Here is a 15544-nt window from a genome sequence, read left to right as displayed (position 1 = left end):
GAACCCTAGAAATGTTCCAGCCCTCTCTCAAGAGGTGTTGTGGGGGTACACTAACTATGCATCACCTCCAACATGTCCCACTGTTACGGCATTGCTTGCCTCTTTCCCTAAATCTGTATTATAGGCTCATTACTTGTATGATCAAAGCCCTCATGCAAATGAGGGATTCACACTTTTTATTCCACAAGTATAACTTGTATTGGCTGAGGTACTGACCTTGCCCCAGCACAGTAGGTATCGCATATGGATGTACAAACTGGTCTCTTCCCCCCCTTCTGTAATACTAAATTGGCCAGGGTTGCTGCCAGTGGGCTCTAAGGCCTGTAGGACGCATTTGCTTATGCAGCTGGTAGCGTCTTCAATGAGTTCTGCTCTTCAGACTCCAAATCTCACTGGGTGGACTTGCCTAATGAATTGCCGCCTCATCATGAAGTGACAAGTCTGTCTAAGAAAGGATGGTTACAGTGTAAAGAAATCTGCTGCACAAGAAGAACTTTCACACTTCTGTAACATTTTGATTCCATATAAAATGTTTTCCTTTAAATAGTCCACAGATCAATGAAGTAAAATTGTCATCACTTTTATTACCCATAAAATCTGTGTTGCAAGTAAAGACAAATAGCTAGACATTTAAAATAGCACTTCAGATTAAGATTTTATTTTTTTGCAACAGTCAACTCAAAGAAGCGGAGACTGCTTTTCCTCCAAATTTCGAGTCTGTACAGACAATTCTTGATTTGCAGTTTTGTAAACAGCCACACGTACAGCAAACAGTCATTTTCAGACATTAAGCCCGCTTTGTTCAGTAGCCAAGTATGTGGACTCTTCCATTCTAACTTCAGTGTAACCTTTGAGGGCACAGGGATACTCAGAGCATACCTGCTTTTTTCCCACTGCCTCCCTGAATGATGTTCTGAGAATCTAATTCACAGCTGAGAAAAGTGAAACTCAGGATCACGCCATCTGTAAGATGGAAAAAGGATTTCAAGTGAACTCAACTGCTGAATCCTAGTTTGGCACCTGTCACACCAAGGCACTCCACCTGCACACAGGCACAACACAGTCTTCGGAGCTGGTTCTGTTAGGGTGGGATCTGCTTTGGCCCAAGACGATGAAGCTGAACCGGTCTATTGATGGCAATATTAAGCCCACTGAATCAATCAATCAATCAATCAATCAATCAGAGGCTTGTAAAGCGAGGCTACTCACCCGTGAGGGTCTCAAGGTGCTGGGTTGGGAGGGGGCGGGGTGGGGGGGGCTGCTGGTTGGACTGGGAGGAGGATCATTCGAAGAGCCAGGTCTTGAATAAGCAAGGACAGTCCAATTGACCTGTAAGGACAAATGCCTTGGCTGACCTAAGTGGGATTACAGAAAACACACCTCAAGACTTAACCTTTGCTGCTCTAATCAGCCTCTACAAGAACAGTGTTTATTTTACATAGTGAGCTATTATTTTTTTAACCAGTGTAAAAAGTGGCTACTAATGTTCAATTTTCCTGGATCCATCCACACTTTGGGGTAAAACACCATAATTTAATGAATAGTTGCGGAGAGGAAACCCATTTTCAAGGGTCAAAGAACACAGTGCCTTTAGCTTTTCTTTTAACCCAAATCTACACCTGTAGAGCATGACTATTATATGCACTGATCGACGCCATCTTTGTACCTTATTCAGAACATTCATGTTTTGCTTCTCCTTGAAGCCAAACCCCACAGTGGAGTGCTACACAATGCTATGCCTTACTCCTGGCTCACTGTTATGAATGCCTTCAGAAGACTGCCGAGTGGCTTTGGCTGGAACGCTTCGGTGACAGCAGACACAGCTCAAGCAGTCAGTCACATTGTGCGTGAACAGAAGTCGGCATGGATGGAGGTACTGATAAAAGAGAAGCATGAAGAAGATTGCCATGCAGTAGCCGACAACCAACTGCACCACCAGAAGTGGGGCACAGAAGTACTCAAACACATCAATCCTGAAAAAGTACCAAAGAATGATGAGGGCCGCGTTCTCCACCAGGCGTACACCGTAATGGATGGAGAGCCGCAACCAGTTCTGTGCCTCGTCTATCAAATCCCGGTCAGCCAGGTTTAATTGAAAAGCAGACCAGCAGAACATGTTGATGCCAGCATACAGGAATGTCACCATGCCCAACACCACTATGGTGCCAACTCGACTGAAGTTCTTATCCACATTCTCAGGCAGCGGGGCTTTGCTCCTCCAGAAGTGAATCCACGGGAGTAGGAATAAGACAATCATGTTTATCAAAGCAATAGGTGCTATCCAAGTCTTGAGGGCAGTGCAGAAGAGCACCAGGACAGTCACACGGGTGGCAATTTCCAGACTTCTCCACAATACTATGCACACCAAAGCTAGTGGGCGCAGCTGGATCTTGTAGTCATCGTACTTGATCTGGATGGCCAAAATGTTACAGACCAGGGCTCCATATGTGACCGATGTCAGGGCAATCACCATAAGAACTGCTGCAGAGGAAACAACAAGACAAAATCTCATATTATGAAAGAGAATACTTAACAATGTACACTATATTAACATGCTTTGGTCTGCTACTATGACCACAAAATAGATTGTATCTTTGCTGCTCTGAGAGCTCCGAATTTCTGCTGATTTGGAAGTAGTTTACACGATGACTAACTTGTGATCCCATCGGTACTTTCTTGCACAAGAAGTGAATGTGTGGCTAATGATAAATGCCACCATTTGAACAAACCAATTGTCTTTGTGTCTGGGCAGCGAGTTCAAAGACCGGAAAGGGAAATAATGTCAATTTGAGAGAAACTGACTTTAAATAAGAAGTTTAAGGGCCATTTAACAAAGAACTTTCCACAGGTACATATCAGAATGATAAGATCCATTGCACGTCACGATTGCTGTTTTTTTTAGGTAAAGAATAAAGCACAAAGGTTTCACTTCACATTTAGCAAGGACAATGTTGCATATGGGTTTGCTTGGGTAAAATTAGGGCAAACTGATTCTGGCCCATTTTTACTATTTTTTTTAACTTTTGATGTTATATAGAACTGTTCAAATTCATTTAGTTGTATGCTGTTTGGTATCATGTAAGCAATGTGAATAGGAAAAAATCGATTTGTTCGGGTTTTCCTTTTAGAAATATTTTTACAGGTCATATTCCGCAAAAGTCTTACAACTCGGGCTACAGCGCATGAACTGCTTAGTGGTGATATATTTTTTGCAGCCTTTGCAACCTTTCACAGAATTGCTATTTGCAAGTCATGTGCTGTTTCTGTTCATTTCTCTTTGAATCACGTCATATTAAACCTGTCAGCCTTTCGGTGGTCTTCCCAGCAAACCTTTTACTTTCACCTTCCTATGTTTCAGAAGTGGTTTTTGCTGGGCTAAGGACTCTATGCACTTTAACACTGCTAACCAGTGCTAATTTGCTTCTGCTCACTCCCTAAAACATGATAAAATAGGAATACACCTGATCTGCAAATTTAATTTACGTACAAGTCCCCTAACAAAGGCGTATACCTTCTATACCCAGGACTGGTAAAATAAATGCTTCCAGTGGGCCTACAGCACTTATTGTGCCACCCACTTAAGTAGCCCCATAAAACAATCTCAGGCCTGCCACTGCAGTCTCCTGGAAGCTTTATACTGCCAATTCTACATGGCAAAATAACCCCTTGCCAAGCCTTAAACTCAGGGCCCGACTGGCCGTAGCGGCCACTGGGCGTTTCCCCGGTGGGCTGCCAGGGTGGGGGCTGGTTTGGGACCCTGGGGGGCTACTTTTGTTACAGGTCCGTTTTTGCAGCACAGCTGCAATATCGGCCCCTGTAACAAAATCGTCCGAAACCGGCCCTGGCAAACAGCTCGGCCGCACCCCCAACTCCCCGGGGGAACGGCCGAGCTCTTTGCCAGGGCCGGTTTTGGTTCCCAGTCTGGCCCTGCTTAAACTCCCATTTTATTACATATCAAACACCCCTAAGGTAGGCCTTAGGCAGCCCAAAGGGGAGGGCGCAATGTAATTACAAGTTTAGATGTACTTTTAAGTTTTACACTCCCTGGTAGTGAAAAACTCACAGATTTGTTTTCCACTACTGTGAAGTCTACCTCTGCCATAGGATGACCATTCATATTTGGGGTCTGGTAAATTGTAATTTAAAATCCTCTTTACTGGTAAAGTCCAATTTTTTTTATCGACAGTAGGAAAAAATGGGATCACAGTACATACTCTTTCTGAGCACAAGTAACAATACGTTCATCCTGCTCGGGCACCGCCTATACATCTCTTACAATTACTTGTTGGGGAGTTGAGGCATTCCATGTACACAGAACTTTCTTGTTCCCCGCCCCCCTCATTGATACAAAATTTCTGATATAGCTACAGGAGTGAGCTCCATCTTGCAGTGTCCATCCTTCCTCCACCTGTTATGGGGGTGGGCCTCGCCTGTATCCATGCAAGGCAGAGCCCACCTGCAGTTCCGCAGCTGCCCTCGTTATCTTATCTTACTGGTCTTGTGGAATATTATACTTACAGTTTCTGTCCTCTTGTCATTTTGCCCGATTCCCCATTGGGTTAACTGAACTTCATAACATAACTGACAGCATCCGGAGGTTATGGCGCCCTCCCCAGCATTAGAGTCTTGCATCTCTTATTGAGCTTAGAGAGAAGCATTCGCGTTACGCTTAGTCTCCATATCCCTATCCTGCCCGATGTGGTTTGGGCGTGGTGTGCTGTGGGGGGGGGGGGGTCGATTGGTGTACCGAGTGGAGGAGATGTCTTCTTTAGTCAGAAGTGCTACCGATGCAATAGCATGTAGGCTGGCTAGTGGTCAATACTGATGTCTCTGTTGTGCACCAGGAGAGGTTCATTCAATGAGAAGTGATATTGGAAGCTGTGGTCACTGTGGAGCCTCGGGGGAGGGATGGGGTGCCCAGCGGTGAGTTCCACTGTGTGTGTGCTAGGGACCCACTCTGAGACTGTTTAGGGTCCCGCCCTCCAGGATGATCTGACATCTGTGAGCTCTCCAGCATGATTCCCCAAGTATCTAGGTCTCTATCAGCGTTCTCATCTGTGAGGGCAGTGCGTAAGCGGTGTTCCAGATCTGCCCTCCACTTCTCTGGAAGAGGAGCTGTGGCCTGCTTCCAGTGAATGGCTATGCAGCGTTTCGCCAGCATCAGCCCCAGCATGGTGAATTTATGCTGCATATGGGTTGTGGCCTTGGGGGTCGGCAGCGCGCCCAACAAACAGCACTTTATTGCTGGCTCAACTGGGATATTCGTCATTTTCTATAACATGTCTAGGACAGTGCTCCAATAAATACGAAGCAAGGGACAGTCCCAGGTCATGTGTACAAAGTGGGCTGTGGAGGTGCCACATCGTGGGCAGTTTGGCATGTGTGAAGGGTCAATCCTCGATAAGCGCTGAGGAGTCAGGTAGGTACGGTGGAGGTAGTTGAATTATGGTAGTTTAAATCGTGCATTGCTCAATACGTCTTGGACCTGTGCAAATGCTCGTTTCCATTCTCCCTCTGTTAGCACCACGGTCAAATCCTCCGCCCACCTGCCCAGAGTCCCTGCTAAGTCGATTGTGCGATCAGTTTTCAGGGCTTTGTATAGCCAAGATATTAGTCTCCAATAGGTGCTTGGGTCTATGATAGTGCACAGTGTGCTAGATTCCTCTGGCTCGTTCAGAAATGTAACCCAAGTTTCGCAGACCGTACGTGTTATCTGAGCATATTGCAAGAAGCGGCCTTCCGGGATCCGGTAAGTTTGTTTCGCAGCCTCAACAGCGATGAAGGTGTCATTCAAATAGAGGTCCCCTGCTCAAGTGCAGCTCCCTTCGTGTACCTGCCGGCCACGTCCATTATCAAGAGTATATGGCGGAAGCCTGGGAGCCATTTTAAGGGAAGTGCACGGGCATATGGGGCTTTCCGTAATATAAGGGTGACCGCTCGTTCCCAAGCCCAAGCAACCTGTCTGATCCCAAATGGGCAATCTCTGGGGGTCCCCGAGCCCATCATAAGGAATTTTGGCAGGTCCGTCTCTGGGCACCTGCGTGCAACACCATTGTGCCGCATATTGGAGAAGTCCGGCAAGATAATCGAGGCGCAAATCTGAGAGCCCGAGGCCGCCCTGATCCATGTCTAGTTTTAGGAGATCAAGTTTGACTCTAAAGCGTTTACCAGCCCAAACAAGTGAGACCAGGAGACTGTTTAGAGTGGTAAAGGTATTGTTAGGGAAGCAGCAGAGTGAGTTTTGCAATGTATATAGGCAGCGGGGGAGTAGCACCATCTTCACCGATGCTACCCGTCCCATAATCAACAACAGTCGTCAGTTCCAAAAGCGTGTTGACCCCTTTAATCCTTTGAGGGTTTTACCCATGTTTGAGGCATATTGAGCTTCGGCTGTGTGGGCTATCTGCATCCCCAGGTCGCGACATGGTGACCCTCCCAAGTAAATGGCAGAGGCAGGAGTTCCGCCATGTTTTTCCCTACCAGTCCTGCCAATGGAAACGCAACTGACTTTTGTTGGCTAATCGTCAGTACTGACACTGTCCCAAAGTCGGCCACTACTGTCAGGAGTTCCTGGGTGGATTCTGCGGGGTGATGCATGAATAGCAATGCACTGTCCACGCAGAGAGATAAAACATGCGTGCGCCCTCCTACTACCAGGCCCCAGTGTTCCATGTCTCTCCGCAGACAGATTGCAAGAGGTTCCACTGCGAGTGCAAATAAGAGTGGGGATAGGGGGCATCCCTGTCTCGTACCCCGGTCAATATGTATTAGAGTGGAGACTAGACCACCACTGCGCACTCTGGCAGTAGGGTATTGGTACATTAGGTGCACACAGGCAATAAAGTTCGAGCCCAGTCCCATTCTGAGTAGTACTTTCCATAGGTACTCCCATCGTAAAGTTATCAGAAGCTTTTTCTATATCTAAGGAAATCACCACTGCTGGGATCTCCAAGTTCGCAACAGAGTGTAGTACATGAGCGAGTCTGCGCAGGTTCATGTGGGTACCCTGACCTGGCATGAACCTGCATTGATCCTCGTGTACTAGTTGGATAACTACTCTGTTCAATCTCGATGCCAAGATTCTGGCCAGGATTTTAGTGTCCACTCCCAGCATAGAAAAGGGGTGGTATAAGCCCGGCGAAGTGGGGTCTTTGCCCGGTTTGAGTAGCATGACTATTTGGGCTACTCGCATGGACTTCGGGAGTATCCCCACGCACTGTGCCTCACGCAGAGTCTCCAACAGTTTCGAGAGTAGAGTTTCTGCAAATGTCTGATAATATTCTACTGGGAGGCCGTCCGGCCCAGCGGCCTTACCGCCTGCCATGTCCCGCACTGCGTCTTGGAGGTCTTTGAGACTGATCTCCCCCTCCAGCATCTTGCTTTGCTCGTCTGTGAGACACGGTAGGGGTATCACATCCAAAAACTGCTCTATGCCCACCCTTTCAGCTGCTTGGCCTCTTTTGTATATCTCTGCCAGGTGTGTGCATAGCCGTGGGTTTATGGCAGACTGTGTGTGCGTGGGAGTCCCATCCGTCTGGCTTAATGCTAATATAATGGGGGGTGGATGCTCTCTCTTAAGGAGCCATGCTAACAACTTCCGGGACTTGTCACCTTCTCCATGTAGGAGCTGCCGGTATTCCTGTTTCTGCAGTCAACCCAACCTGTCCCATATTGCTCCTACTCGGCAGAGGGCGCTTAGTAGTTCCTTATCCTCCAGTCCTAAATCTAGGCCTCAACTTTGTAATGTAGCCAATTTTTTCTCGGCTTCCATAAGGTCTTTCTCCAATCGCTGTCTCATACCACCCACCTTTGACAGGCATTCTCCACGCAGCACCACTTTGAGTGCATCCCATTCTGTCCCTCTGGTGTATGTGGATAGCCAATTCCTGTTGAGATAGTTAGTGAAGGAGTCTCCGAGCTCTGCTAAGAAAATGTAATCTTTCAGCGCTCTGGGCTGTAATCGTCAAAGTGGGATCACACGTCTACTGCACCTGGCACCCCATTGGAGGATCACTGAGGCGTGGTCCGACAGGAATCTACCTAGTATTTTTACACTCTGAGCAGCCTCAGCCGCGTCGCTTGTAACCAAGAAGTGGTCTAGGCGGCTATAGACCAAATGAGTTGTAGTGTAGCACGTGTATTCTTGCTTTCTCGGTTGTACTGTCCTCCACCAGTCCAAGCATTCCTGTGGTTGCAGTACCCCCTGGAGGGCTGCTGTCGTATTGGGTTTTCTGTGTAGTTTCGGGGGGTGCCTATCGAGCCATCTAACATGCAATTAAAATCACCAGCCACAAGGGAGGCGTGCCAGCGTAAGATACTAGTAGTGTCATGTCCTTTCGGATAGTCCCATCATGTGCATACCAATTACATACATTTTGTCCCATCCACACGACATAACAGTTCTACACAAGTGATCTTTTAACTAGTAGCTTACTCCTGCCTTCTTTCCCCAACAGGCTCTCGTCACCCTGTCTTAAACCCTGTACATAATGTAATAAACATGTCCTCAGGCACAGCAGATTTATTCTGTATAAAGGGTCACCACTTTTTTTTAATCCATGGCAAACAGCCAGCTGTGCATGAGTGTTTTGTTTAGAAAAGGATTAGCGAGAGATTAGTTACAGAATACATATCGATTCTGGAAGAAAACCTGGAGTGTCCACTGAAGTATAAAAGACCCTCACTCCCCCATTCAAAAGAGAGGAGAATTCCTTACAGGCTGTACTGAGACTCTGCAGGCTGATCCTTCGACATTCAGAGACCCGACATCCCTTGCGGGGTGCCATCTTCGACGTAGAGACAGGATACTTCATTCTAAACCATCAGGTGAGGGGTTAGTACTTCCCCAGGGGATTCTTGGCACCATTAGGATATATCCTAGCATTTACATACACATGCTTCACCTACATATCTAGGCTAGGTACATTTATGTAGGCTACGCATCATAGGAGAGCGCCAATGCTATTGTTTTATATAATCTGCTTTTATTCATCTTATTAGCACTATGATAGAAATGTATCTACTGTTTACGATATTGGTGCTAGCGATCACATTTTTCTGCTCCTGTTCGTTTGATTGTTGCAGCTAATATGTTTCACACTAGATTGACGCTTGACCAATAAATAATTATTGAAACTGTTCCAATCGTCATCCTATCAGTATTCTGGGAAAAGTAAGCATGAGTGACTGACCGAAAGATACCGTATTGTTTTCCACGATACCGGAGGAATCAGGGTTGTCATGTTCAGTGGTTGCCAGAAACTACACACACCACTGTAGAATACAGGGGGTTGGTAGTGGCACCGTAGAGCTAGCTGGTCTAACGTCTGAGTCATCCTGTGGGGGTGTCCAGAGTCTGTCTGCACACCAAGCCCTCAGTTTAGGTCATCCAAAACGTACAGGTCCTGGGCGGTTCTAGGAACTTCTAGAGTAGTTCTTCTAGACCTAAATAAAAAGCGCCGTCATCCACATTCGGGCATAAATATTCAGCAGGCAGACTTCCCGGACATCTAGCACTCCGTGTACCACTATGTACCGCCCCTCTATGTCCGCTGTGTAGCCCAGGACCAGAAATGGAGTCTGTGGAGCTATCCAGATTGCTACCCCTCGAGCGTAATTGGAGTATGTTGCGAAGTACAAGTGACCTCTACAATTTTAATGTAGTTTTTGGGCCTCATTATCAGTCAGATGGGTTTCCTGCAGCATGCGAGTCTGCTGTCTACGGAGATATGTCTGTGCTCTATATCTTTTTACAAATGTGTTAAGCCCCCGTACATTCCAGGTAACAATATTAAAACCAGACATCTCTTTTCTACGTGTTGGGACTAAGGCTGTCATGCCCTCCCCGCCAGAGCTGTCTTCGAGCCAAGTTATCATAACGGAACTGTTCCCCCCCCCCCCCCCCACACACACTGGGTAAACACATGATGAACCAACCGAGCTTTCCCAATCCAATCAATATGAAACCTGGACACAAAATACTTGCTACAATGCTCTTTCACTACCTCGCTTGTCAGCCACATGCTTTCACAACCTGTCGCGCCACACTCACTCTATAACTATCGCTGCGCAGGGGTGCCACGACTGCCCACCGTTGGAGGGCTACCGGCGCTCCCATGCCCCTATCGCTGCGTCACTCACTCAATCACTATATCACACTTACTCCAGATCTCATCTCACAGAGTGTCCCAATATCTAAACGAACCCTAGGAGTTCCAAGAAAGAAAGGGGAGGGCGGGGGACTGCAAAAAGAAGGAATGGAATACGGGGAGAAATGAAACAGAGAAGCGGAGTAGGGGTTGAGGCATCAGAGTTGGTCACCAAAAGTGCAGGGATGACAGAGGGGAATCTATGGACGAACAGATAGGAGAGATGGGGTGGGGCGGCCCAAAAACCTAAGCGTTCGGGCCAATCAGCCCGGGTGCCATGAGGCATTTCAAATCTGCTCTAAGGGTAACTTGGCGAACATTAGGAGAGTTTCTGAGGGGTTTCTTCTTTATGTTCGCTTTTTTCCTTCATCCTGTTCACCAGAGCACCCGTGGAGTACTATGAAGCTCAGGCTGGGAAACATGAGTCCTCTGCTCCATGTGGTGTGTTCAAGTGTTAGAGGTTTGGGGGGTGTCTTCCACCATGTCCCCAGCACTGGCTTCCGAACTGGCTGCTGTCACCACCTCCACCAGGGCTCTGGCTTCCTCGAGCTCCACCTGCAGTAGTGCTTGACTTACTAGGGCTGTCTGACCACCCTCGCTGACCGAGCTGGTGTGGTCCAGGGAGCCGTCTCGTCACACAACCACTCTTTGGGTAGACCGTGAGGTTTGTTTATTCCGGAGTCTGCGCTTCTGTGGCTTGCAGAGCACCAAAGGCTCTGGTGCGAGTCTGCTGGAGCCCCTTGGGGCTGGTATCCCGTAGTCTCCCCTCATCTCCAACCAGTCCCAGGCTGCCTCAGGGGTTGTAAAGTAGTGGGCTTTTTCCTTGTGAATAACTTTTCATGTTGTGGGGTATAGCAATATATACTGCAGATTCATTGCCCTAAGTTTCTGCTTCACGCCCCCAAAGGACATCCTTTGTTGCTGCACCATACCAGAGTAGTCAGGAAAAATACGAATGGTTGAGGTGCGGCTCCCACTGGGGGTGGGGGCCCGAGCGCCCGGTGCGCTCGCTCTATCACGAAACAGGGGGAAAGGGGCGTCGTGGGCAGCGTTGTTTTGATCCAATTCTCCAGAAACAGTTCAGGCTTAGAGCCCTCTGCACCCTCCGGGAAGCCCACAAAGCGTAAGTTACATCTGCGGGAGCGACCCTCTGCGTCTTCGGCCCTGTGCTCCAGTATGGCTGTTTTCGTGGTTAAAAATGACACAAAAAAACGACACAAAAAACGTACTCTACCCCTATATTTCAATATGTACAGGGGTCCCCTTTTGATTTATTGGCTGTTTTCGTGGTGAATTCTGCAAGAGCTCCTTTTAGAGAGGAGACCTCTGTCTCCAACATCGATACGTTTTGGTCAGTTGATAGGGACCTTTCCGCCACCGCTTGCAGGTCAACCCGGAGCAGGCCCACATCTAGAGATACTGCCTCTACCTTTGTCTGAACCAATACGCGGGAGGCCTCTATAGCGGCGAGGATCTGGGTGCAGGAGGGCTCACCCGTAGGGCCCATTGGAGCGGACGCGGGCACCCCTGGTGGCTCTGAACGGATCATTGGGTTCTGCGCTGTGAATTGATCTATTTCGGTTTGTTGGACCCCTCTCTGTGGCCTGTCTTTCCCCATGCTTGTGCCCCTGAATTAAATTGTCTTCCGACCTCCAGCTCCGTGGGTTTTCACGTAGGACTTGTCGACTGTTGTTGCTGCAGATTAATGCATGTGGGCAGAGGGCAGCCTGCAAACCCAGAGCGTTGGTGTCCGGCCTGATGATCTTCCATGAACAGTCACCCCAGTGCTCCTTGCCCGCTGCTAATGCTGCAGTTTTCCCCAGGGGACCCCCAAGGGGGTGGTCCATCCCACGTGTCCACCTGTGGCGAGTGGGTTCTGTGTCTCACAGGACTGCGGGTCTTTGCCCCTCCCTCACCAGTCTCCGCTATACATGTGTTATGGTGTGATCTCACAATGTAGGCTGGAGGGAGCCCCAGGGGGGCCGTGCCCCATGAAGTGCCACTTCACTCTATTCTTCCGGAGTGAGCAGGCGGACACAGAGTAAAAGCAGGGCCGTTGTTCTATCCTCCTAATGGCCGGCCCCCTTGGTTTTTATATGACACCTGAGGAGCGCCTCCCTAGTGAATCTCGACATCCTTGCGCACCACCCACCGCAGTGCCTTCCAGGTGTGATGCGCCCTCTTATCACTACCCAGATCAGTGCAGTGACTGGGGTCGCATCAGGGGGCCCCTTCATTACCTACTTGGTGCAGTTGTCATCACTCTGACGGATCCGGTCCCCATGGGGCCCTCACTGTTGTCCGCTAACCCGGGGACCGCTGTCATCTCTGGTTGGGGCCTACGGTCAGGCGTGCGTTGTTGCCTCTGTCTACCTGTGGTGGGTGTCTGACCGCCCCGGGGGCATCTGCACCAGGGCCGCCCTGTCCCCAGCCGTATCTCCTGCCTCTATGCCGCCCCATCTACGGAGCCCCACACCACTCACCAGGTGCTCCGTCACCTTCAATTCATCAGCGTTGCTCCTCCTAGGGCTCTGCAGGCCACGGCCTTGTCGCTCCCTAGTCCGTGCTCGGGGCTTACCGCCAATGTTCTCTGCTTACTCTAGGCCCCGCTCTGCCGGCCGCCGGTCCGGGCTCCTTCCTCACTTCTTTCGAGGGCCTGGATCAGGCCACTGTCTGCCGCTCTTGGCCTCGGCGGGGACTGTCCACCATGAGGCCGCCCAGCCCTGGCAGGTTCGCTCGCTCCGGCATTGCTGCTTCAATCTCCTCGGTCCCCCGCTCTGCCTATCAGGTGCATCATCGCTGCCGGTCTCTCAATGCCTTTCTGCCTGGATTGTGGTGATTGTCATCCCCCAGGGCATTCTGCTATTCCCATCGGCTGCTTGTGCCCGGCTACATAGGCCTCGCTACTGCTACCTACCACAACGGGCCCCGCGGAGAGTTCATTTGGGGCTTTGTTAGAACTCGGCTGGCCACCTACTGTCTGCGGGCAAATTATGTCAGCACTGACAGGATGAGAGGGGCAAAGCTGGGCACAACCCCACTTACAAGTGAATAGGCTGTACCCTTCCTTCACACAAAGAACTTCACACTATACTATTGTGCCTGCAGCCAGGCTGGAGCCAGGGCACGGAGGTAGGAAATTCCAAGCACTTCAAATGGAACCTCTAGAAACTTCTCCCGCTTCTAAGAAGGAACCAGGTATCAAAATATGACCCTCAGATCCACTCTTCAGTTCACTTCATAGACCTATTAAAGGACTCCGAGGGCTGCCTACTGCTGTGGCCTGCGTTGAACATCTCAGAGGCCTGCCCTGCTGCTTGAGCACTGTTCTACTGCTGTAAGCCAGGAATACCAGAGTGACTCCAAGGCTAGTTGGTCGGCCTCCTGATCAGAGCCTCAGGGACAGAAAAGGCTCCGACCATCTTGAATCTGCACTGCAACCCAGACTGAGTGAGTCCTGACCCTCCAAATTGTGCCCATCCAGTCCTGGCCCCTTGGAAGTGGTGCTAAAGGTGCTCCAACTTGGGATTTGGAATATTTTTAGCTAAAAAATGCTCTGAGAACCAAAAGGACAGCGGGACGTACCTGCTCGTCTATCCACCGAAGGTGCATCACCAAGTCGGACTTACTTCGTGGCAGCTCCCTCTATGTTCTTCTCCGCAGCAGTAAATCCAGTTCAGTGGCTCCTCCGAGAAAGGGTATCTGCCTCGTAGAGCCATCGTTGGCTACAGGCTCCAGCTTCATCCTGCTGTAGACTTTTGACTTCTAATAAACAGACTAAGTCTGAACATCGAAATCTTGACCGCAACTTCATGCAGCGGCTTCCTGGCGACGCCGTCTCCTCCTGAGACACAACCAGCAGCCTTGCCCTGCTGAATTTTACCCTCTCAGACATTGTTCCTCAAAAATGATTTTAAGTCTGAAGGTAAGCGCAGACCGGGTCCAATCCACTCCTTGTATCCAACCCACGCTCCATTGCAGTCGGCCATAACTTTTGACTTTGCCCCATTCTGGCGTCTTGATCTTTTAGATGCTCTTTTACACTTTAAACTTCAAAAATTCATAACTCTGGTGTCAAATAAATTATTAAAATGTAATCTATTGTTCTAAATAGTTGTGGGATTTTTAATGTGTTGGGTTTTCACTTTATTACCGTTTGTGTGTTGCATAAATACTTTACACATTGCCTCTAAGTTAAGCTTCATTGATTTCTGGCCAAGTTACTGGAGGGTTAAACTTAGGTTAATTTAGTGACATTAGTGGTTCACCCTGACAGGGATTATGGCTGTTGCGTGAGCAGGATTTCAATCACACTCAACCAACAACCCAATTTCTAATAATTTCACACTTGTAAGGAGCACTACAAATATATACAATATTTCCAAACAAATATCTTTGATTCAAAAACATTTATTCTCAAATCTCATATTTTTTAAACATGGAGAATGTCCAATTGTTCATGTACCAATGTGTTATTGCTTTGATGCCTCGGTTAGTCCTTTATCCATTAATAAATGTTCTTGCCCCCAAAAAAAATTTCCTTTTAATCCATCCAAATTTTTCTTTTGATCCATCAATCGTTGTTACCAATTTTTTATGATCCAATCACTTGATCATCCTTTTGATCCATCCATCGTTACATTCCAATTATATAGAATATTGTATGATCCAATCATTAGATCGAGAGGTTATACTTCCATTCCTAATGTCCAATACTCTCAACAGCCGACACGTTTAGTCCCCTCCTGGGACATCATCAGGGCTTTATCCAGTAATATTGGTGGGTGCATCCAAGACACGTTATTTCTAATGCAGTCTGTCCAATCTGACTAACACAAATATTATCTGTGAAAATTCAGAAGTCTTCACCATCCTCTACGCATCCCCTCGCGGTTTCTCTGCAACTCACGCTCCATGTAGGGATGGTTTAACGGTGACCATTCGTTAAGTGAGCACTGGTAATTTAAATATTTTGAGGAAGTGACTCCCTGTGCGCATGGGTGCGGGACCCTCATCGTTGTGGTGCTTTTTTTTTTTTGATTACCCAATTTCTAACCTTCACTACTTTGTAAAAAAATAAAAATCTATGTTGAAATTCGGTCTACTAGCCGCAAAAAGAAAAGGTACAAAGTAGCACTCAATTTACAAATGTGCCACATTCTACTAATTAGCACAGACCAAAAATACAGCACGTGGGCAGTATTATGCCTTTCAACCTAAAGATTTATGAGGTCTGAGCAAAAAGTCTGAGAGATGACACCATCTTATCAAATTTGGTCTAAATGAACACATTCAAGTTTGTTTTTCCCCTTGTAGCTGCAAATAAATCAGGGTGTGCAATTCGTTGTGTCCTTCACTCACTAAATCAAGAGCCAGTAACCAGACCTAACCTACAT

General features: G+C 48.1%; 1 protein-coding gene across 1 annotated transcript in view; it reads right to left on the bottom strand.

The window, feature by feature from the left end:
* Positions 1-564: 564 nt before the first annotated feature.
* XKRX (XK related X-linked) overlaps positions 565-15544 on the bottom strand; it is a 145071-nt gene continuing 130091 nt past the window's right edge. Inside the window, exon 3 of the mRNA XM_085607732.1 lies at positions 565-2481. Within this exon, the coding sequence (XP_085463858.1) occupies positions 1724-2481 (758 nt within the window). The 3' untranslated portion in view covers positions 565-1723. The remainder of the gene's footprint in view (positions 2482-15544) is intronic.

Source organism: Triturus cristatus, chromosome 5_2 (genome assembly GCF_964204655.1).
Source record: "Triturus cristatus chromosome 5_2, aTriCri1.1, whole genome shotgun sequence".
Lineage (NCBI taxonomy): Eukaryota > Metazoa > Chordata > Amphibia > Caudata > Salamandridae > Triturus > Triturus cristatus.
Note: the sequence above shows the minus strand (reverse complement) of the source record. Positions and strands in the feature narration are given on the sequence as shown.